Below are 24,690 nucleotides of genomic sequence, written 5' to 3'. Positions count from 1 at the left end.
CTCCCTGCAGCAGGTTGTCTTGAAGATACGAGTGATCCACTTTTAAACCAGGTTTATTTTATTAAGTCTGGAGATACATACATAGGGAAGCTTCAAGCCAGGTTTAACTCATCAGTTCGGTTTGCCACAAGAATTTCTTCCTTTTTGGTCTTTCCGCTATGTTTTATTGTTCCTTGTAGTCATAAGATACCTGCTGAGTCAACTGGACCTATATGATTTCTTATTCACATTAATTAAATAAAATCCAGTATGTTTAGTTTGTTCTTAAACCACTCCATTACTGTGGCAGGGATGGAATTATGCTACTTACATAGCAAAGATCAGTTATTCTTAATCCTGGCTGCACACTAGATTTACTTGGGGAACTTCAAAAATACCATGTGTGGATTCCACACCTAGAATTTCTAAGAGGTGTGTGTTGGGGGTGAGGGGTGGTATTAGAGGCAGCAGTGGCAGTCCTGGATAGGATTCTGCATCTGTATTTACAGAAACTGTCCAGATTCTACTGCTCATCCAGGATTGAGAACTACTGTGTATCCCTAGAGGGCAGGGTCAGATCCATTAGCAATGCACATGAAATTGGGATGAAAGGAATGTACTCAGTTACTTTGGATGTTGTTGCTAATGAGAAGAGATGATTGAGGTATAATTGAGCTGAGCTCACTAAAAAACAAGACAACATATATTCAACACTATTGTCAAAAGGTTTGAAATCTGTCACAATCTTATTGACAAATACTGTGCTTATAAAAAGCAAAAGGTCTTGACAACATTACTTTATCAAATGTCATTGGATATGATGTTTGGATATTGGACATTGGATATGATAGGATATGAATGGCTTATCAGGCTGAGCAATTACTATCACGGGTGCTAGAGGCAACAGATATTTTGTCTCCCAGTTGAATGGCCTCACTGGTAACTACAGACTGAGTCAGGGCTTGTAATTTGTGTGGATAATTTGGCAATTTATTCAGCTTCTCATTGGAGATTCATGGCATAGAAGAGGATTTATTCTCATGACCATCATCATCATTACTGTGTTGTTATTTAGCTGGTGAAGTTTTGTGAGTCATTATATAAACTGGAAAAGTAGTGCAGGTAGACATGGTGGTGCGTCAGTCATGGGCATCCAAGAGGTCACTTCACAGATCAGACTGTACTTGGATGTCATTCCACAGAAAATTGGCGAATAGTTATATTTTGTGGTCTTGACTGCAGGGAAGGGAAATTGTGAAAATCATGACTGTAATCAAATCACAGCCCTCAGGTAACTGAACTATGAAGAATGAACAGCATTAGCATAAGATCCTGCCATGCCACATTGAGGTGTAATGGCTGTTGAAAGGGAGGGTGCTCATGTCAGCTTGCAAAGTATAGCGGTTACCAAAAACTGTTGCCTTATGGTCCTGATTTATACCAGTGAACTCCATTCCTTGATTTACAGTGAATTGCTCAGGTGACAGTATCATAACAATCTTCTGACTATGTTCAATAGCTTGAATTGATCATTTTCATGAAAGATGATAGGTTTTAATGTTGAAAATAAAATACTAGGGTTTGTTAAAAAGAATAAGTACTGGTGGGATTTGCTTCAACTGTTCAAAGTTGTTCTTTTCCAGCACGTAAATTCCCACTCTTGGTTCCATCGATGGAGCTGTGACTGTAAGACTCAGTTCACGAGGTGTGGGGGAGCTAAACTGGATGGCCCGTGTGGTGTTAAGCAAGAATTAGTCAAAACTTCCTGCCGTAAGCATTCTGGTTACTCTATTTGTCTGGATCTGTCGGACTTGGAAGGCAGGAGGCAAGAGCTGTGTGATTAATTCAGGAAGGAATTCGCCACTTATACAGACGAGCAATCTTGGGAAAGAAAGTCCCCATAGCATAAATATTAGCTACCACAAAGCAGAACATTTACAGACAGTTTAAATAAGTATACAGTTGGCAGGTCTTTTTTTTTTTGTTTCTAGTAATCAAGTGCTTTTAAGTGGAATTTATTGTATAGCATGCACTGATAGTGTGTGATTAATGTAACGTAAGTGTTGTGGACGTGATGTAAAGATAATGAAAATGACTGAGTTCAGTTTCTAGTTTGGGTCCTGATTCTAATACTTGGTACCTGTATGATGTTGGCCAAGTTACTTAACTTTCCTGTGTCTTAGTTTCTTTCTCTCTTAAATGGGAGTAAGTATATTTCTCTCAGAAGGTTGTTGTGAAAATTCAGTGAGATGATGCGTATTATTTACTTAGCACGGGGCCTAGTCCATAGTAAGTGCTAAAGTGAATGCCAAAAGCGTATGAAGGCTTTTATGTATTCTCTCATGACATGAGTCTACTAGCCCTCTTTTTTTGCTTCTTTATTTTGTCTAGTATGCTCCTAAATTTCTAAATTCCAAATTCTTTTAACATTTTCAGTAAACTTAAACCTGGGTGTTGGCAAAAAGATTATATTGCTTTGGATGCTTTTACTCTACTTTTTCCAATAGAATCTTGATAGTTTTTATAATGTTTCTGAGTTTCATCTTTTTCTTGCTATACTGTCCTCCTTCTGCGTTAGTATTCTGTACCATCATAGTGTTTGGAACAGTTTGAACAAGGTTCAGATCTTTGCTTCATGTCCTACCGACTATATGAGTATGATTTAGTGAGCCTTAGTTTAAGTAAAGATTGCTGCAGAATCAACACGGTATATGTAAAGTGCCTGGCATGCACCCACACACACACTTAACACACATAATTTTCCTTTTCTATTCTTCCTGTGTTTTCCAAATAATGTCATGAATGTGCTCACTGATATTATGGAAAGAGTTCAAAGACTATGTATTAGAAGACCTGCCACCCAGTCTTGGGGACATCCTTTAAGCTCTTCAGATCTACCCATATAGAGTTAATTTAGCAATCAATGATGTATTTTGTATGGAAGCGCTTTGTAAACTTCAGGCAAGTAAACAGTTACAGGAACTTTTCTTTTAATTCTTTGTTTGAATTGAACTGCACATTTCTCTGAGGGTATTAGTGTACTATACAGACTTTTGAAGGGGTTATTGTTTATTTGCCAAAACTCCCCGTATCTCAGAGTTGAGAACCATTTTACTGTTCACTGCTGTCCTTAGCCATCCTAGAATGAAATGAAATATTTAAAATAAAATCCATTACTGCTTTTTTGAGGTAGGGCTAGTCTCCTCTATTTCCCTTTTATTACCTATCTTTGAGTCACTGCCTTTCATTCACTGAAAATTTATTATCTCCCCCTAGCTGGTGTGGCTCAGTGGATTGAACATGAGCCTGCAGACTGAAAGGTTGACAGTTCCATTCCCAGTCAGGCCACATGTCTCGGTTGTGAGCCAGGTCCTCAGTTGGGGGCATGCAAGAGGCAACTGATTGATGGTTCTCTTGCACATTGATGTTTCTCTCTCTTTTTCTCCTTCCTTTCCCCTCTCTCTATAAGTAAATAAATAAAATAGTTTTTTAAAAAAGAAAATTTATCTGCCTCATAGTGTTTTCTCAGTCTGAATCTTGTCTTACTCGTGAGTGACTTCAGTATCCATGTGAATGGCCCCATATACCCTTATATCTAGTAAACTTTATTTCCATATTCATGGTAGCTATTCCCAGAGTCCATCTTGGGTCTAGCACCCCTCTAACTTGAATTCTTAAGTATACACGACCCATAATCTGAGGCCAATTTCTTCTTCTGTTACTTAGCTTTAATTTACTTTATTTGGCTATCGACATTCTCAGGACTTAATTCCCCATAGCCCTCCACTTTTTTACTCTTTCACCCTTTTCATTTTATTTCCTACCCAAGTCAGAGATTGTTATTTATTCTCTTCACCTATACTCTTACCAGTATCCTCAATTTTCACACCCTCTTGGTTTTGATGCTCAGGCATGGTAAAACTTAAAGCATGAATCAGTCTGTCTATATTTCCAATGGCTAACTTAGGCTTATGGAAAAAATAAATCACCCCACACGTACAGATTGTTACAAGGTTTCCAGATTCAACCAATTCTCCTATAATAGGCAGTAATCGTCCTGTTTTGTAGTTTTAGACTATTTAGTTTAAGACCTTTCGCGAATGTTTTTAAAAGACTTTATTTATTTTAAGAGAAGGGGGAAGGGAGGATGAAAGAGAGGGAGAGAAACATCAATCAGTTACTTCTTGTATGCACCCTAACCGACTGGAGTCCAAACACTAAAGCCGGGCGTGTGCCCTGACTAGTATTTGAACTGGTGACCTTTTGCTTTGAGGGATGACATCTAGCCCACTGAGCCAAACCAGTTAGGGTGACCTTTTGAGAACTTGATGAAAAATAAAGATAAAAGAATATATATGTAAAAACTGACTTAGAAATTTAGGAGGTTCACAGATCTGAAACTCATTTAAAGACTTCATGGAAGCCCTTTGGATCAGGTTTAAAAACTTCTGATCTCAGTATTTGATTTATTCCATTCACTACCTTACCTTTTATGTAATTTTCAAATTCTTGCACATGATCTCTATCAGAACAAAAATAAAATCTATTAGATGGGAAGTTCTTCAGCCCGCCAACTCTGCAAACATACCCACAACCATACTACTACTTTGTTCCTTTTTAAGTAGCATTTAAAGAGAGACTTATTCTGGTCCATGTTATGAACCCTATCTACCTTTTCCTTAGAGATCAAGTTCTGTTTCTTGCTCCTCTCTGACCTATGTCTTTGGCCTCTTTATTTTTACTCACTCTTTTAAATGTCATCAAATCTCTATCATCTTAAAGGACCTTAAGCCTTTTTTTCAGCTTCATTTTCCCTTTAGCTGTTGGGTTTGTTTTGTTTTTTTTTCTCTCTTTCCTGCTGAGATACTTGAGATTTTGCACAGTCTTTGACCCCACCGTTAACTTCTCATCTGCTGCAGTGTTGTGCCTACTCCTACCAAAGAGACTTTCTTCTTCCTAAAATACTGAGTGATCACTTCTGTGTCTCGCCAGAGCACTTGGCATGTAGATTATTTTCCCCTTGTTGAAACCTTCTCTTCCAATGACTGTCTTCGTATCACATTTCCCAGAGTTTATTCTTCCTCTTTGGTATGTCCTCTATTTCTATGAGCTTTTCTCTCTTTCTCCATACCAAAAGTGTTAGAAGAGACTCAGAATGAAAACCAGGATCTCTACTTTTCTCTCTTTAATGAGCTTCATTGATTCTCATAGCTTAAGAATGTTACTACCATATACCTTGTTGCATAAGCAAAAAAAGTCTTCCTCACCCTGTATCAATCATTTGCCAAGTCTGGTTAGTTCTATTCTTTATGTAGCTCTCAAGTTCATTCATTCTTTTCAATCCACTGTTTCTAGTTTGTGCCTTCATCTTATTGTGAAATTATTTTAACTAGGTTTCCAGCTGCTAGTCTTGCCTCTTTCAATTCATTTTCATTGCAGCTGGAAAAATTATTTTAAAAAATTTATGTGATTTTTTAAAATTTAAGGTATCATAATAACATTGTCTCAAAATCAGAGCGCTTTTATTGTGTGTGGGCTATTTCTAGAGTGATAATTATTCTAATTAAAGATGATTACTAAAAAATTGTTAATAAATGTAAAAAAGTGATGCAAGCATGGATACAAGGATGTTATTTATCATAATCGTTACCATTTATTAAGTGGTAACAATTTAATGGTGTGCCAGACCTAATCAGAGCACTTAATCTTAATACATGTGAACTTCCTTATTGTTCATAAGAACCCTATGGGTTAGATAATGTTTATTATTATCTTCCCTATTATATTAGTGAAAAATGGAGTGTGAAAAGGATGAGTACCTTGTTCAGTCGTGGTCCTGTCGGCATTATTTGGTGGAGCCAGGATTCATACTCTGGCAGTCTAGCTCTAAGCGTAAGGTTTAGCTACTGCTAAATTGCCATGATACAGTATTCTGATTCAGTAACTACTATGTTAAAATCTTAAATTATTAGCCCTGTGAAAAAAAGTAGAAAAGAGGGCAAAAAATCACTTGTTTCTTATAGTTCCTGAATTGAAATTCTGTTAAATTATTGTATGATTATTTCATCCAACAAATATTTATAAATATCGCTAACATGCCATTCACTGTAAGAGAAAATTTTTTTTCGACAACAATGGTAGCACCAGTCTTTCAGAAAATTAAAAATTGTGCCTATAATTAGTTTAATGAATTTAGGGAATATTTTTAATAATCTCCTTAAAGTCAGTCATGTCTTTTTCATACTCAAATACTGAGCACCTATGGAGACAGGCATATAGCACTTAAATAAGTTTTTATTGAATATTCTTATTAGTGCCTTATTATTTCTTCTCCTTATTGCATTGTTTATTTTTTTATTTCAGTCGAGTCTTGTAAGATATTGACTTAATATATTTTTTTTTAACCTAGGGGATGTCCCACTCTTGTTCAAGCATTACCAGGCCCTAGCACACAAGTTACTGCAGGCAGCAACCATACGGCAGTACTTTTAATGGATGGACAGGTCTTCACATTTGGAAGTTTTTCTGTAAGGAATTTTTAAAGCATTAATAATATTGCATTGTACCATTGCCTTACAATTTGTCTACTTTAGCTATTTTTTACGGGTTTAGTGAAATTCTTGTACTGTAATCATTGCATATGCATATTTCTTGTCTCCACCCTCAATACACACAGAACTCGAATGACATTTCTTTGAAATAATTTGCTTCTCTAGTTTAGCATTATAATTTATTGAATTTGACAGCTGTGTTAGACTTGGACATGTTTATTCCAGGTCAGAGTCCTTAAGCATTCAGCAGAGCTAATTATATCATTTGAAAACTTATTTCTCATCTAATTTGTAAAGATTTATTTTTCTTAACAGAATTTTATTTTAGAACTTTTTAGAAACCTAGTTTTATTAGATTTGTTCAAAATTATAGTTTCCTTTTTCTTTTTTTTCCCTGTCTCTCCTCCTGTTTACCTCTCTGTTTCATTCTCTTTTTCTTATTACCAAAGCTTGAGAAGAGTGAAAATGCTCTGAGAGTATATTATAATGTGATTATAGTAGGGATCAAGGACAAGCTTCATAAGATTGCTAATAAACCTATATCATCTCTTAAATAGATAAATATTCAGAACTCTATAACCTAAGTCCTTGAAATGTAATTTGCAACTCTTGATCATTAAAAATTATGAATGTCAACTTTGAAAAAATCTTTTATTTGGCAATTATTTTAAGCTTATAGAAAGGTTATTTAGTTCCTCTAGGTGTATCCCTGGCAATTTTGAGCTGCTGCGTCTGTGCTGGTGCTTAGAGTGAGTGAGTTTATGAGTGATGATTTCATGGTCCAGCCCTTTAAGAGGGAGCATCTTGGTCTCCCATAGCCCTTTGTCTTTCTTGGACACAGTCCCCACTGGTTTGACAGGCAGATGTCATGGGGACTTCTCTTGCTAGCATTGGTTCCCTGGGCTGGGAAGTCCAGTGTGGGGCTGAGACCCCTCACTGCTCAGTGGGTACCTCCAAAGCTGAGATATTCCTCCCAGTTCTTAATCTCCACCCCTCCTACCAGTCTAGATATGGTTTCTTCTTTTCACTCTTAGTTATAGGAATTCTGTTCTGCTAATCTTTAGGTGGTTTTCAGTGATAGTTTTTCTATAATTTAGTTGTAATTTTGATGTGGTCATGGGGGAAGACTAGCTCAGAGTTTACCTACTCTGCCATCTCAACCAGAAGTCTCAAGATCTCTGACTGTACTCCACTGTCAATATATACTGTAGTTTATTCAGTTTTTTTTATGCTTAGGCTTTTAAGTACTTTCCAATATTTTGCAATGATAGCAGTGAATATTGTTAGAGTTTTATCTTTGAGGTAAATTTCTAGAAGTAAGATTGCTAGGTCCAAATTTAATACCTGTGTAGTTTTGTGAGATATTATCAGTTCCCCTGTATTTTGATTTCTCATCAGCAATCAGTCAGTGTATGAGCATGCCTGTTTCTTCACAGTCTTGTCAGCAAAATGTGTTGTCACACCTTTGAATTTCCATCACTCAGATGGGTGGAGAAATGGCCCTGCATACTCGGAAGCCTTTAATCACTACTTCTACTTTGTATTTTGACATTCAGGGTTGGATTTTCTCTTTGGGGGAATGCTTTTGCCAGTGCCTTTTCTAAGTCTTCCATGCTCCTCTGCTCATCTTCTTAAGCCCCCCCTTTTGTACTCTCCGCCCCCTCAGGCTTGCCGTGGCCAGTGGATAGGGGAAACTCTGTTGCAGTTTGTTTTTTCCCTCTGGTAAATTAAAAATGTGATTAATTTATTTTATCTTCAAAAGCATTTTATATACCTGAATATAATGTTCTTTGCTCACTATTTGTATTTTTATGTTCTTTTTTTTTGGGGGGGGGTGTAAAAATATGAGGATAGTCATCAAAAGAAGCTGAGAATGGACATTGAAATTTTTTAGTTTCTTCTTTAATCGGATGCTTGCCACCTTACCTTCCCCTGGTTCATTCAAGGGATTGAAGCTGAAATGCTTTTACAGTCAGATTATGGCTGGATTTTCTTGCTGTGATGTTGCAGGAGTAATAGAACTCACTAGAAACCTGGTAGTTGGGTGAGAACTTAACCAGGCTATTGGCAGTGCTCCAGGTGCACACATGTGCTCGCTCACTCTTTCTTTTACTTTTCTTTTCTTTTTTCTTTTCTTTTCTTTTCTTTTCTTTTCTTTTCTTTTCTTTTCTTTCTTTTTTCTCTTTTTTCTTTTCTCTTTTCATTCTTTTTCCTCCCTCCCTCCCTCCCTCCCTCCCTTCCTTCCTTCCTTCCTTCCTTCCTCCCCCCACTTTTCTTTTCCCTATAGTTTTTCATTGGCATTACTTACAGATAAACCTGGGTCCCATGATGCACCATTTTTTGACTTCCAGAAGATTTTTGGAAAAGGAATGCTGTGGGGGGAGAGAAAACTCTTGTGCCAGGGGTGGATAAATATTTATGAATCCATCTACATTCTTTTACAGCTAGCTACTAGCTTAGTTGTAAAAAGCTTCCTGCTACTTTCCAAATTAAGCTCTTATGTAACCAGGTACCTATAGACAGCCATAAGTGATTCTGCTATTTGTTTTGAAACGAATGAAATAATTTGATTATGTGGAAAAATGTACTTTTTACATTCATAGTTGCAGTGTTTACTTTTTTGGTCTTTTACCCAAATACTTTCAGATTGTCTGAATTCAATATACTGTTTATGATACTGTCAACTCAAAATGTCAAAGTAATTTTTTTCATTTTATTTACTTTATTTGAATTTATTGTAGCATTTCCCCCCTAAATTTGTCTGTTTACTTATTTATTTTTATTGCTTATTACATTGTAATACTAATTTTTAAACATTTATAATATTTAAATGTACATTTAGTGAAATGAAATTTGTATTTCATTTAAATTTAGATGAAGATAGTTCATAGTATTTCACAAAGATTTCTGACATGGAAAAATATTTTAACTTTGTTATTTTTTTTTAACAATGTACTTTGTCATTTATTATGAGGAGAATTTCTAGGAATAAAAAATTAATCCTTTAGAAATATTTGGTACATATTTCAAAAGTTTATTTTAAAAAACTAATAATTGATGAATAATGTCTCAGTTATTTTGTCTACTACCTTCTTTATAAAAAATTACAGATTCTTCTATCATATTGTTAATATGATTTATTTAATCTTTTAGAAAGGACAACTGGGCAGACCAATTCTGGATGTGCCATATTGGAATGCAAAACCAGCTCCCATGCCTAACATTGGATCAAAATATGGAAGAAAAGCTACCTGGATAGGTGCAAGTGGGGACCAGACTTTCTTGCGAATTGATGAAGCACTAATCAATTCACATGTGCTTGCTACATCAGAAATTTTTGCCAGTAGACACATAATAGGTAATACCCAAAACAAATGGATATCCCCACCAAAAATTCTTGTCCTGATTAATAGTAAATAGTTCATTTTTCCTTGTTATAAGATATAGTCTTGTAGCTTTTGTTTTCTTTCTGTCTGGAGAAATTTAACAGAAGCTTCTAAGTGTCTTTGACATTCATCTATATGCTGGAAGAATGGAATAATGGGGCAATCTAGAAACAAATTATAAGCTAGAGAGTGGTAGAAATATAAGTTGAATTGTAATAGGATAAAACCTAATTGAAAAGAGGAATTTTTCCGTATGGTTCTTGTTAATAAATTGTAGAAATTAATCGTTTGGAAGAGTATATAAATCAAACATATCACACACCGTGTCTTTGATATTGTTAATTATATGGTAGAATGGTATCATGTAGAAGTTAGTGACATGTGTTGTAGATTTAGGAAGTCTGAGGTTTTAGTCCTAGCTCTTCTATTTAAAGGTTTTTAGTTACTCAGCGTCATTAAGTTTCAGTCTCTTCATCTGTAAAATGGAGATAAAAATAATGCTTTGTAAGCTTGGGCAATATAAAGAGGTAATGCATCTTTAAAATGTGTGAATTTTTCTCAAGGCTTGATACCTGCTTCTATATCAGAACCTCCTCCGTTTAAGTGTCTTCTGATAAACAAAGTGGATGGGAGTTGTAAAACGTTTAATGACTCTGAGCAAGAAGATCTGCAAGGGTTTGGTGTGTGTCTTGATCCTGTGTATGATGTCATTTGGAGGTAAGCGTCTCTGTTTACAAAATAGAGTAGTAAATAAATTGTGATCAAATTATGTTCTGGTTGTACTATAATAAAATTTATGTACAGTCAGATTTTTCATGCATAAGACCTCTCCTGTTTAACTCTTTTTGTTGTTATTGTTATTCTATTACAGCTTTCCCAATTTTTCCCCCTTGCCCTCCTCCTCCCAGCCCACCCCCAACTCCCACAGTCCATCCCCACAGTGGTATCCAGGTCCATTGGTCATTCATACATGTTCTGTGACTAGTCCCTTACCCTTCTTTTCACCATTTTTCCCCTCGCCTCTCCCATCTGCCTGCTATAGATCTGTTCCATGTTTCCATGTCTCTGGTTCTATTTTGCTCATTAGTGTTTTTGTTTATTAGAGTCTTCTTAATGGTGCGATCATATGGAATTTGTCTTTACACTTCTATTACATTGATTCATAGGGACCCTTACAGTGTAGGGTAGTGATTAAGATGGGCCATATTGCCTAAGTTTATCCCAGTTCCACAGTTTGCTTTGTGTACCTTTGGAGAAGTTACTTTGACTCTGTGTTCCTCACTTTTCTCATTTATAAAATAATAATAGTACCTACTTCAAGCTTGTTAGAAGGACTAACAAACTAAGAGCAGAGGGACATGGTGTTATAGAAGTGTTTGCTGCTGTCGTCATAATTAGCAGTTTTACTTTCAAGAGTTCTATTGTTAATTATTTTCAGTCTGTCAGCAATCCTATCTAAATTGTAGAGAATTCATTCTATGTCTTCATGCCATAAATATCTAATTATGGAGAAAAAAATATGCCAAAGATAATAGAAAATAAGATATGAGCTTGCCCTTCAGGAATGCACATAACAAAATTCCCATATCGGTAGAGAAATATTCAGGGTTATTAAACTCCAGACATTATAAAAATGTAGAGGTGGATACAGGTACCCAAGACACTCAACAAGTTATATTGTATTTGTTTACAATTTATTATGGTGCTTTATAGACAAAATAAGTAAAGAGAAGAGTTATCCTCGCATTTCTAGCTTTGAATAATAATAGGAAGTGTATCCTGCCATTACCAGAGTGGCTAATCAAGCACTCAAAATGTTTTTCACCTCTTGCATTGTTTGTTTGGCCTGCCTTAGTAGGCAGGAGTTCAGATAAGTTGAGAGGTCGAAGTAGTATGAATGGAGCGAGGAGACTATTTTCTTGTCTTTCTTCTTCTGCCCATGCCTATTTTCATTTCCTTCAGCCTGTCAAGTCTTAAGAGTTTTCCATCGATGTTGAGGTCTGCATTCAGAGTGAAGGATCAGCTTACTGATCCTTTGTAATTTGGGCATTTTGTTAGAAGTCCTGGAAGCCAGAATTGAGTTGAGCAGTAGTGCTTTTAGATCTCCCTGGGAGCATTATTCAGTATAAATTAGATAATAAGAGAGTAGAGGTGAGTCATCTTGTAGTAATTCATACGAAGACTTGAGATACTAAGTACCAAAATTGGAGTGATCATAGGGAGATACAATGGAGGGGATAGAGAGCTGAATGGTGTAAAGATAGAATTATCCTTAATTATTTACTGATTAGAAGTCAATACATAAGAGATTTAGTTAACAAAAGAGTAAGCTCTGGTTTGGACCTATGTTTATTGATGTTTTGTTTTCTGTAGTCCTTATGTTTTATTTTTAAATGATGTAAATGTGCTTTAACAAAAAGTAAAAATTGGCAGTATGCAACTTGTTTCTGTATGCTTTCACTAAATTAGAAATGCATTCTCTAAGCTAGAGCTAACAGTAGAAATAAAATTCTAATAGTAAAGTTAGAGCCATTTCCCTGGGGTCTTAACAGAACTCAGAAGTGTGGTATACAGTTAGTTGAACCTTGCCCTTTTCACATATGGTGGCAGCAATGGGACAGATGATCTTAAATATCTTGCCAGGTCCTTGATCATTTACCCCCTTGTTCCAAAACAGAGATTGAAAGATGAAGGACAGTTTTCTCCTATGTTATAGTAAAATAGCTGGAAGGTATTTTTCTTTAATCAGGATTAGAGTTTCATTTCATTATCCTAACTTCTGGCTGCTTTGTATTTTTCAGTAGTGTACTTGCACTTTATAGGTATCATAGGGCATTTGGGGTTCCTTTTAGTTTTTATTGCTGCCTTAATGTTTATTAGTAAGGTTGAACATCTAAATAATTCTCTTTGTGCTTGCTTTCTGAGAACAAGATTCCGTGTCTTTTGCCCACTTACTATCGAATTGATTGTCTCTTAATGGCTTGCAGGAGCTCTTATATATTGTGCATATTTTTTTGCCTCATATGTATGTTTCACATATTTTCTCTTGACATGTCCTTTGTCTTGCAACTTTTAAAATGGAATTTTTATTGTATGCATGCTTCATACCTGTAAGTATGCATCAGATTGTTAAATACACTGTTGCTCTGTATTCATGAAGGATAGTGATCTATATTACTATTTTGTTTAAATTATTTTATTTATAAGTGACATAAGTTATTTATATGTTTACCTCAGATATGGAAAATAATGAGGTACATTTTATCCTGTTTAAGCTTCCTGTATTATTCTCTGTATCATCAATTATACTTTAGAAATTTTTTAAATGAAACTTTATGTTAAGGTGCTGTCATTATTCTCTCTTGAAAGGTTTCGACCAAATACTAGAGAACTGTGGTGTTACAATGCGGTGGTTGCTGATGCCAGACTTCCTTCTGCAACAGACATGCAGTCCCGATGCAGCATTCTAAGCCCTGAACTTGCATTACCAACAGGATCAAGGGCTCTCACCACCCGCTCTCATGCAGCTTTGCACATTCTAGGTGGAGTTGCTATTTGTTGATCAGATAATTGTAGCTAACTTTTATTAATGTGCACTGAGTATTTTTAAAGAGAATTTAAATTTATATATTATTTTTTCATGTTTGTTAAATGATATGCTAGGCACAAAATAGGTTAAATCTTATTAAGAGATTTATCCTACAGAAAATAATACATCAGACTTACACTAGCACCATGAAAGATTCATATATACCCAAATATATATAATTTTCCTATAGGTAAACTTTTAAAACTAATTTTTGCTTGACCTGAATAAATAAATGGACTATTCAAATGCATAATTATAATATTTAATTTATATACATTATTTTAAAATTCTATAAAATATTGTATGAATTTTACAGATACTGTTTCTCTTTATACAACACAATTTTGCACAGCACATCAACTTTCCTTCTTTCCTTCTATTTAATTAACTTGAAATATGATACTTCCTTTCTCTCTTTTTATGCACACATATACACATATATATATATTTTGTTGCTAGAAATCTTATACTATTACACATAATTACTTATTCTGTTGTTTTTAAAAATTGTGCTTAAAAGATTCAGTTATGTTTATATAGAATTTTCAATTGTGAAATTATATTCTTAAGCATAATTAATTACTTGGTTCTTTGTACACAAATTTTAACCAGTAACTATTGTGAACATCCAGAATTAGCATCAGTTAAGGTTATCTCAGGCTGTGTCTTCCTCAAATAGTACTTTAAGAATTAAACAAATAATTTGGAGCTTCATGAGAGGAAGAAGCTTATAAGGACTCAAGTATTAAGCAGTTTTATCTTTCAGAGATACAGTTTTGTGCAATACATTCTCATACAGTATATGTTTAAATATGATAACTATACAGACAGAGGGGAGTGTTTATTGGTTGTATTTGTCCATGGAACATTGTTTAAGGCTTAGAACACATTTGTTGAGCACACTTATAGTTTATTATTTTAATTTATCCCCTGTAGAATCCATCCCATCTCATCAATATTATGGGAAATGTAATTTCAAAGAACTGAATTCTTGCTTGTTTGTTTTTAGGTTGTCTTGATACCTTGGCAACTATGCAGGATTTAAAAATGGGTGTTGCAAGTACGGAGGAGGAGACTCAAGCAGTAATGAAGGTTTATTCCAAAGAAGATTATAGTGTAGTGAACAGGTTTGAAAGTATGTATATTTACATTCAGGAAATATTATCTTCTAATTGAATATGTATGACTATTTTAAAACATAAATGATCTTTTGTTTAGGTCATGGAGGAGGCTGGGGTTACTCTGCTCATTCAGTAGAAGCTATACGTTTCAGTGCTGACACTGATATTTTACTTGGTGGTCTTGGTCTGTTTGGTGGTAGAGGAGAATATACTGCCAAAATTAAGGTAAGCATTTCATTGAAAGTGTCACTGTTTTTGTTGAAGTTGTTAGTTTTGACTTAGTTTAATATTTTTTATATTACTTTCTTTTCAAAAGGACTTGCGGAAACTGCTAAAATCTAATACAGTAATACTAAGTCATTCATAAAAAATTTAAAAGTTAAGTAAGAAGGGAGCAAATGAATGGAAGAGGATTTTTCAATAATTTTAGACTGAGAAAGCCTTTAACAGTCCAGCTCAGACCTTTGTGTTGAACTAGTGATCTAGGAACAGTAATACCTTATGAGCTTACTTCCTTTAAAAATTTTTTAAAAAATTGATTTTAGTTATAAAGAGGAAGGGTGGGGGGAGAGAGAGAGAGAGACAAACAGACATCAATTTGTTGTTCTACTTATTTATGCATTCATTCATTGGTCGCTTCTTGCATGTGTTCTGACTGGAGATTGACCCCATAGACTTGAAGCACTGGGACAGAGCTCTCCAACCAACTGAGCTCCTGGCCAGGGCTGTGCTTACTTTCTTGTAGCTTAAAAATGATGGAAGGCATAACTGTTTTGATGCATAGACATTTTGATGTAGTTTTGAAAGATTTTAGAATTTTTAGTGCCAAATACTATGTAAACAGATAAAATCACTCCAGGAGTGGGGACCAGGGATGAAGTGAGAGATACAGAGATAAAGTGTGGGATATGGGTTCCCCCTGGTGGACAAACTAGAAATAATCCAGAGTCATAAGTTGACCATACTGATTCATCTCACAAAAGGGTAAAAGAGAAAACTATAGTTTGTGCTTTAATTTTAATAACAGTCTTCATAAAAAATTCTCAATTAAGTGCTGTTTACTTAGGAGGTATTGTCTTAGTTTTTTAAAATTAATTTTATTGAGATGACATTGGTTAATAAGATTATATAGGTTTCAAGTGTACAATTCTGTGACACATCATCTGTATGTTGAATTGTGTGCCAGCTCCCAGAGTCAGATTTTCTTCTGTTCTCATGTATTTGACCCCTTTATCCTCTACCGTCCTCCAATCCCCCTTCCCTTTGGTGACCACCATACTGCTGTCTGTGTGAGTTTTTGTTTTTCATGTTTATTTTTTCCTTTCAGTTTTATATCCCTCATATGAGTAAAAATCACATGGTTCTTAACTTTTTCTTTCTGACATTTTCCTTAGCATGGTGTTCTCAGGATCTATTCATGTTTTCACAAGTGGCCATATTTCATCTTTTCTTATGGCTGTGTAATATTCATTGTATGTATGTATCACATCTTTATCCAGTCCTCTATTGAAGGACAGTTTGGTTGTCCCCATGTCTTGGCCACCGTGAATGATGCTGCAGTGAACATAGGAGCACACATGACTTTATGAATACATGCTTTCATATTTTTCGAGTAGATGCCGAGAAGAAGGATTCCTGGGTCATATGGTAACTCTGTCCTTCGTTTCTTTGAGGAACTACCATACTGCTTTCCATAGTGTCTGCACCAGTTTACATTCCCACCAGCAGTGAATGAGCGTTCCCTTTTCTCCATAACTTCTACAACACTTACTACTTGTCTTGTTGATAATAGCCATTATAACAAGTGTGAGGTGGTATCTTAGTATCTACCTGTTCTCATTTGCATTTCCCTAATAGCTAGTGACGTTGAGCATCTTTTCATGTATCTGTTGGCCATTTGTATGTCTTCTTGGCAGAAGTGTATATAGAGGTCCTTTGCTCATTTTTTAATTGGGTTGTTTATTTGCATGGTGTTGAATTTTATGAGTTCTTTATATATTTTGGATAGTAACCCCTTGTTGGAGCTGTTATTTGCAAATATCATTTCCCATTTGGTTGCCTTTTTAGTTTTTTTTTTTGTTAATTTCTCAAGCTGTGCAGAAGCTTTATAGTTTGATATAGTTCCATTTATTTAATTTTGCCTTTACTTCCCTTGTCATTGGGGTCAAATTCATAAAATGGACCTTTCTAAGACCAAGGTCCATAAGTTCAGTACCTATGCTTTTTTCTATGTACTTGTTTAAAGTCTTATATTTATGTCATTGATCCATTTTGAGTTAATTTTTGCACATGGAGACAAGTGGTAGTCTAGTTTCATTCCTTTACATGTGGTTTTCAAATTTTTCAAGTATCAATTATTGAAGGGGCTTTCTTTTTATTGGTGTATGTTTTTAGCTCCTTTATTGAAAATTACTTGTTACATATACATGTGGTTTTATTTCTGGGTTCTCAATTCTGTTCCATTGGTCTGTGTGTCTGTTTTTCTGCCAGTACCATGCTGTTTTGAGCATTGTTGCTTTGTAGTACAATTTGAAGTTAGGGAGTGTGACACTTTTGGCTTTGTTCCTTTTTTTTTTTTCAGGGTTGCTTTAGCTATTAGGGGTCTTTTGTGGTCCATAAAAATCAGATAAATTTTTGTTTTATATCTTAAAAAAGACAACATTAGGATTTTGATGGGGATTTCATTAAATCTTTATATTTCTTTCGGTAATGTGGACATTTTAACTATGTTGACTCAATCCATGAACACGAGTATCTTTCAGTTTCATTATGTCTTTTTCAGTCTCTTTTAATAATGCTTTGTAGCTTTCACTGTATAGGTCCTTCACATCCTTCGCTGTTTATTTCTAGGTATTTTATTCTTTTGTTACAATTGCAAGAGGAATTGTTTTTCTCATTTCTTTTTCTGAAATTTTACTGTTAGTATATAGGGATGCAGTGGATTTTTGTACATTGGTTTGGTATCCTGCAACTTTACCATATTTGTATATTGTTTCGAATAGTTTTTTGGTGCAGTCTTTAGGGGTTTTTTTGTTTATGGTTTTTTATTGTTTATTTTTATATAAAGAACCATGTCATCTGCAAAAGGTTACAATTTTACTTCTTTACTCCTAATTTGGATGCCTTTTATTTTTTTTCTCTTACCTAAGTGCTCTGGCTAGGACTTCAGTATTATGTTGAATAAGAGAGGTGAGAGTGGACATCTTGTCTTGTTGCTGATCTTAGAGGAAAACTTTTAGATTTTCACCGTTGAGTATAATACTGTATACCTGAGGATTTGTCATATATGGTCTTTATTATATTGAGGTACTTTTCTTCTCTACCCATTTTAATTAATATGTTAAAACTCACTGTGTTTTTTGAGGACACTTCTTATAGAGGGTCGTGCAGAATGTACAAACTTCAAAAACTATTTGATTATTTCTGGTTATAATTGGAATGCATGCGCTAAAGAAATTCAGATAATATAGATATGAAGAAAGCACAAATTTAATTTCCCTGGAGTTACATGGAGTGTGGGGATGGAAGGGATAGAATAATGATTAAGAACATCTGTGGTGTATACGTTGATAAGAAAAACAGTAGTTTTCGTTTTGGTTCACTTCAGAGCACCTGCTGTGAAATGATTATTTTAGGATGTTTTGATATAAAGTCAAGATAAAGAAGCAAGTTCAGTGATTTATGCTGTTGTACTTGGCAATATCTAGTAAGCTCATCAGGAAGATACATTTTGTACCTAGTCCTGAGAGGCTATTTTTTGTGTACATATAATATTGAACACCATGGTGAACCTATCTCCAGTAGTTATATAGAATTATAGAGGCCTTCCATATATGTTTTTATTTTGGCTGTATTTTTTTTTTAAGTCTCAAATCCTGATTTACCCTTCTCATGACTTTGAAGTGATTTTACCCTTGTATTATTCAAAAAGTGTCTTCTTTAAAGTATAAAGTATATATTTTTCTTTCTAGTGGTTGGCCTGTATTTTTTTTATTGGTTTGTTTTCCTAGCTCTGGTTGTTTTCCTTCTTTCCTTGTAGGTCTGTCCTGTTCCACCTAGCCCCTCAGTGTTGGAGTTCTTTTAGGCCAAGCTGTAGGCCTCTTCCTTCGTTCTGTGTTTTCTCCTAGGCTTTCTCTTCTAAGCCCAAAGTTCCAGTAGCTATCAATGTACCATGATGCTCAGATTTATTATCTCTAGCTCTATCTTCTTCGACCCATTTCTGACTTCATTGACCCATTTCTGTGTACATGTTTTAAAGGCATGCCAATTGTCAGTCTTTATATCATAACTGAACACGTGTGCTTCCACTAGGACCTGGCTGTCTTCCAGTGATCCCTCCTTTGAATAGTACTATCCATCGTCTGCTTATTACATAAGGCAGAAACGTAGCCATCTTTCTTGATAGGTCCTCTTTCATTTCTTTTTCTTCCCCTAAAAGGACTCTTTCCTCACTACGCTAGGCAAAGTTAATTGTCTTCGACTAGCCACCTAGCTGGTCTCTGTGCATATTTTAAACTTTCTATATTTTCTCCCTCCATTCACTTTGTTCCTGTTGCTCCTTGAACCTTCTGTAATTAGGTTTTTGCCCCAACCATTCCACTGAAACTGCTCTTGTCAAGGACACCAGAGACACCTTCATTGCTAACACCAGTGGTCAAGTGTCAATCCTCATCTTCCTTAACCATTCAACAGAATTTAATCCAATCAGGTTCTTTCTTGAAATACTTTCTCCACTTGACTCCCAAGACACCACACTCCATTTTACCCCTTCTCTCAGACTCCTCTCTTTAGTCTCCTGCTGGCGGTTCCTCATCTTCGGACCTCTAGATGTTGGAGTTCCAGAACCCAGTCTTGGGTATTTTTTAAAGTATACTCATCCCCAGTGATCTAGCCTTAGGACTTTTAAGTATTTTTTTTCTCTGGTTATTCTCAAACCTGTAGACTTCCAATACTCTTACATAAACAACTGCCTGCTCTGCATCTCCACTTGAATAGCTAGTAGGCATTTCAGATATGACACATTCCAAACTAAGCTTCTGATGATCTCTCTAAACCTGCTGTACCGCTGGTCTTCCCCATCCAGGTTAACTGACTCAGAGTTCACTTCATTCTTCCAGTTTCTGAGGTCAAAAATCTTGGTGTAATTCTCGACTTCTCTCATTCTTTTATAACCTACATCCACTGTAGCAGCAAATATTGTCGCCTGCACTTTGGAAACAAATCCAGGATCCAACCACTTCTCTAAACTGCACCTCATACCATGTTGGTCCAAGCCAAAGCCATTTTTACCTTGATTGTTTCAGTAACATTTCGGTTTATATCCTGCTTCTATCCTTAATCCCATCAATATATTCTTAATACTGCAGTGATTTTTTCTTAAAATTACATGAGAGTATGCCACTTCTCTGTTCAGATCCCTGCAGGATCTTCCTATATTAGAATTCAAACCAAAGGCCTCGCAAGAGCTTACAAAACACCATCAGAACTGATTGCCATCTCCTGTCTGATCTTATGTTGCACAAGTTTCTTCACTCTAATCCCGTCATGTTTGCCCATTCCTGTTCCTCAAACATGCCAGCCATAGCCAAACCTCAGGACCTTTGCACTTGCTACTCCCTCTGACCACAACCCTTCACTTTAATGCTTGCATATTTCACTTCCTCATCGCCTTCAGGTCTTGACTCTCTGGTGAGCCTATTTAAAACTGTAAATCCCTTACCACAAATTTAGTCGCAATAAGCCCATTTTTTGTTTGCATCATGCACCCCTGTGTGCCCAGTACCTAGAACTGTACATGTTCAAAAATATTTGTTGAAAATATGCAGGGGAGCCAGGTTAAGTGTGAATCATTGAGGAGTTTTATGTCATTCATCAAGGAGGGAAATGAGTAACCACTCAATAACTTTAAGGAAGTATTCTGATCAGAATTTATTTTAAAATATTAAAAGCAGAACCCTCAACTTTGTGGAGTATGGGCTAAAGCAAGGAAAGTATGGAGATAAGAAGACTAATTACTTGTTATTGAACTATTCTAACTGGTAACAGTGGATTCGGGTGAACTGACAGGCTTTGGTACCAGCAATAGAATACATGCAGTGAGGGTAGAGACATATGGAAAAGAGAAGCATTCCAGGTCTTTTCTCTGAGCAACTAGGTGAATGATATTGACTTTAATTAGAACAGAGAAGGCAAGAGGAGGAACAGGTGAGTCACTCTTTAGATTTAGTGAGACAGAGCTGCTGGGGGAAGCCAGTGACCATAGAGAGTAAGATCCGAACTGGAGGTTGATTTCAGATTATTAGAATACAATTGAGAGATCAAGACATGTAGCAAAATAATTGTCCAGTAAATTTTAATGCCCCCTTCTCTTCCTTCTGAGTGTCTATCCACCTTTCTTACAGTTTGTCTACTGTAATTCTCCAGAGAAATAGGGGATATTTTAATGTGTAATTGTCCAGTTAAAAAAAAAAAAAACTCTTCCTTATAATTCTCTTTTATTTTCACTTAATTTTGTAACCTTTCCCTTTTGCTATTTTCCCTTTTTTTCTTTTACTCAGACTTTGTGGTCCTTTCTTTTTTGTATAACCATTTTTTTTCTCACACTTTTCATCTCTCCTTTGACCTGTTTTTTTTTTTTAAGGATCCTTATCTTGAGAGTTATTCCTCTCTCTTTCCATTGCTAACATTTGCTAGCCTTTTCTGCTGGGTATTTTTTAAGTGTCCCACAACGATTATTTTATTTAATTCTTAAAATTCTTACTGAAGTAGACAATGTTACTATCCATCTCTATTTTATGGATGAGGAAACTGGGTCCTAGGATCTCACAGCTAGTAAATGTTGAAGCAAGATTCAGCCTCACTTAGATAAATACTTTGGTTGAGTTCTCTCCTTCAGATCTATAAATGTCTCTCCTTCAGATGTTTATATTTGGTACAGAACTGTTTGGGTCACTTAATAGAAATAGATGAATAGAAATAAATAAAGCTTTATATGAATATAAAACTGAGATTAATATAGACCGTAAGACATTGCATGTGTTTCTTGATTTAAATGTATGTTTGTGTATTTTATTTAATAACATTCCAAAAGCACATTTAATAGTGTCCAGCATATATTGGACACATGCACAATTATAAACATATTATTCAGCATATTTACGTGACTGAGAGATGGGGCATCATCTGTTTTTTTCCTTTCCCCAGCTATTTGAGTTGGGACCTGATGGAGGAGACCATGAAACTGATGGAGACCTTCTTGCAGAGACTGATGTGTTGGCTTATGACTGTGCTGCCAGGTAATGGCATTAAATAATTAATGTGAAAAATTAATTATAAATGAATAAACAATTTAAAAAGGAGGTTTTAAAAATCTGCTGTGATCAGACTCTTGAAATTAAATTATATATTAGTAGGTAATGGGTTGTTTTTAGCAATGCTTCATTAAAACTAATAGAATCTTTTATATTTGTATTTCACAAGATAAATTGACTATCTCTATGTTGAAGATGAGATGGAAATACTGTATTCATGTATTTTGCACAATTTTATTTTTATGTGTCACTTAGAAAACACCTAGTATGCTAGTGCCCTGTTGATGTGGTATAATTATTTACTACCTAACTTTATGTATGCAGTGTCAAGTAGTCCTAGTGGGACATAATTCAGATCCACTGTGTGCTCTAACATCATGCAGACAGTATCTGCTGGATTATAACACACTTTGAAAAGACACCCAGCTGTAGTGAAACCTCTTAGGGAATTACCAGAATCAGGGTGTTTGTTCATAAAGACTTAGGAGGTAAGAAACTAGATTTTATCAGTCCTCCCAGTAACCCTAAGAATTACTTCAACACTGTGTTAAATAATATCACACTGTACTTCCCCATGAGAACTATGTTAAGAAAACCTTGTGTGGTGTGCATACGCTTTTTGTTAGTGAAAATCTGTATTTTCTGAAAATGGTAGTCAATGAATTTGCTTTTAACAGATGAATACTTTTGAAAACAAAATAGTAAATCTAAAGAAAATTTTGGCTATTTCTTCATTTGCATTAACCAATAGTAGGAGATATATTTTGAGTAATTCTTAATGTTATATAAAAACAAAGATTAGAGAAATTTCAGGAAAGTTAATTGATTAATTTTAAAAATATATATTTTATTGATTGTGCTATTAATTGATTAATTTTTAACAAAGCCTTAGGATGCCTTTGTCATTTAGCATTTATTTTTGTGCATATGATTATGAGTCAACAAATATGTATAATTTTGTATAGACAATCGTCTAGATTTTCTTTATTTTTTAATTATTAAAAATTTCTTCATTTTTGTATTAGGATACAAATCCCAGAATCCTAAGGCTAGAGTTAAAGGACTTCCATTATTTTTCACAGCATGTTTTATAACTTTCTATCCACTACTATTATGTGTTTATCTCAATGCTATAATCTGTCTGGACACCTCGCGCTTTTTGGACCCTGTGCTGTACCTCTGCAGAGCTGTCCACAACCTTCTCCCCATGCACGACCTTCTCCCCGCCCACTCCCACTACAGGACACACATGCTCACATTGCTACTTTCCTTCTGTCAGCTTCAGCTTTAGAGCACACACGTCTCGATCAGATGCCTTATTACTTAGCCTGTTTGTTCTTCCTAACTCAGTAAACATTTTTTGTGTAGCTACTGTGTGACAGACACAGTTTCAAACACTTGACCTAAATTATCAACCTTCAGAAGAAGCTTAGGAGCTAGATACTATTTTCATCCCTACTGTCAGATGAAGGAACTGAGTTAAGAGAAGATAGAGTAATTGCCCACGGTAACATAGCCAGCAAGGCACGAAGTTGGGCTTTGAATCTGGCAGTCTCATTCCAGAGGCGGTTTCTTAACATGCTTCCTCTCGAACACTTCAGTTGAATAAATTAACTTCAAAACTAAAATTTAAAATTTCATTTTCCAACAAGCTGGCATATATTTTAACAACAACTTTTAAAATTTTGGTTTTATTTTAATATGAAAGTATTATAACGTTTAAACAAGTTTTAAAATTCAAGGTGGAGGGGGAAGAAGTGTAATGCCATCCCCATGACACAAGTAAATATTATTTCTGTTCTTGCCTGGACGTTTTTGAATAAAAGTGTGTTAGTATTGTTTGAAAAGAATCTTATAATACAATGGCTTTCATGTTTTTTTAATAAAGGACTTAAAAAATAAATGTATGTAGTGGAAATGCAGATGCATTGTCTTTTACTCACTGATGTTTCTCTCAGAGAAAAGTACGCAATGATGTTTGATGAGCCAGTTCTCCTGCAAGCTGGGTGGTGGTACGTGGCCTGGGCTCGAGTGTCAGGGCCCAGCAGTGACTGTGGGTCCCATGGGCAAGCGTCCATCACTACAGATGATGGGTAAGCAAGATGTTTGTGCTAATCAACCCTCATTTTTGGTAGTGGAATGCTGCTTAGAAATCTCAAGAGGTTTTTTTTTTAGCAGTGTAAAAGTCTTAGTAAGGCTACAGCATAATATGACTGCTAAAATTAAATTCACATTACCTCATGCCAAATTAAAGTCTAGACAGAAAAGAGAGATAATGGGACTGTACTTCTTTGCCCTCAGGTGGCATTTCTGTGTATTTCAGGTGGCATTTCTGTGTTACATTGTTTAAAAGCTCATTACTAAGTTAGAAGTTACATAGAGGACAGTGGCAATGATAGGAGTTTGGAAACCATACAATAAGAAATATATACTTGCTATAAAATTTGACAGTGCTTGTGAGAACAGTCTATGCATTGCAAAGCTTCAGCAATACTGGGCTGGTAAATGTCGAGCCAGAAGGACTAAGGAAGGGGACAGGACAGCTTTTCACCTAGTAGTTCCTGATCAAGTTCAGTTCCTTCCTTTTATTGATTAAGCCAGTGATTTTCAACTAGTGTGTCACAAGAATTTTTAAAACATGCAATATCTGAATATTTAGTCAGGGGCACTGACCACTTTTCCCTTAGATTGTCAAATTAAAAAATGACAATGGCCAAGACAACAATAAGTGTATGCTGGGAATGAATCAAAATT

The 24,690-nt window shown here is 35.3% G+C and overlaps 1 protein-coding gene across 1 annotated transcript in view; it reads left to right on the top strand.

Moving 5' to 3' along the window:
* The window catches only part of MYCBP2 (MYC binding protein 2), a 267,325-nt gene that overhangs the window by 99,455 nt on the left and 143,180 nt on the right, over nt 1-24,690 (top strand). The window contains 8 exon segments of the mRNA XM_045839168.1: nt 6,389-6,506; nt 9,684-9,888; nt 10,480-10,633; nt 13,286-13,458; nt 14,515-14,640; nt 14,724-14,851; nt 21,830-21,921; nt 23,895-24,029. Coding sequence (XP_045695124.1) covers nt 6,389-6,506; nt 9,684-9,888; nt 10,480-10,633; nt 13,286-13,458; nt 14,515-14,640; nt 14,724-14,851; nt 21,830-21,921; nt 23,895-24,029 — 1,131 coding nt within the window.

This window comes from Phyllostomus hastatus, unplaced genomic scaffold (assembly GCF_019186645.2).
Source record: "Phyllostomus hastatus isolate PE091 unplaced genomic scaffold, TTU_PhHast_1.1 phas_contig_29, whole genome shotgun sequence".
In the NCBI taxonomy this organism is placed as follows: Eukaryota; Metazoa; Chordata; class Mammalia; order Chiroptera; family Phyllostomidae; genus Phyllostomus; species Phyllostomus hastatus.
This window is presented reverse-complemented; position numbering and strand designations above follow the sequence as displayed.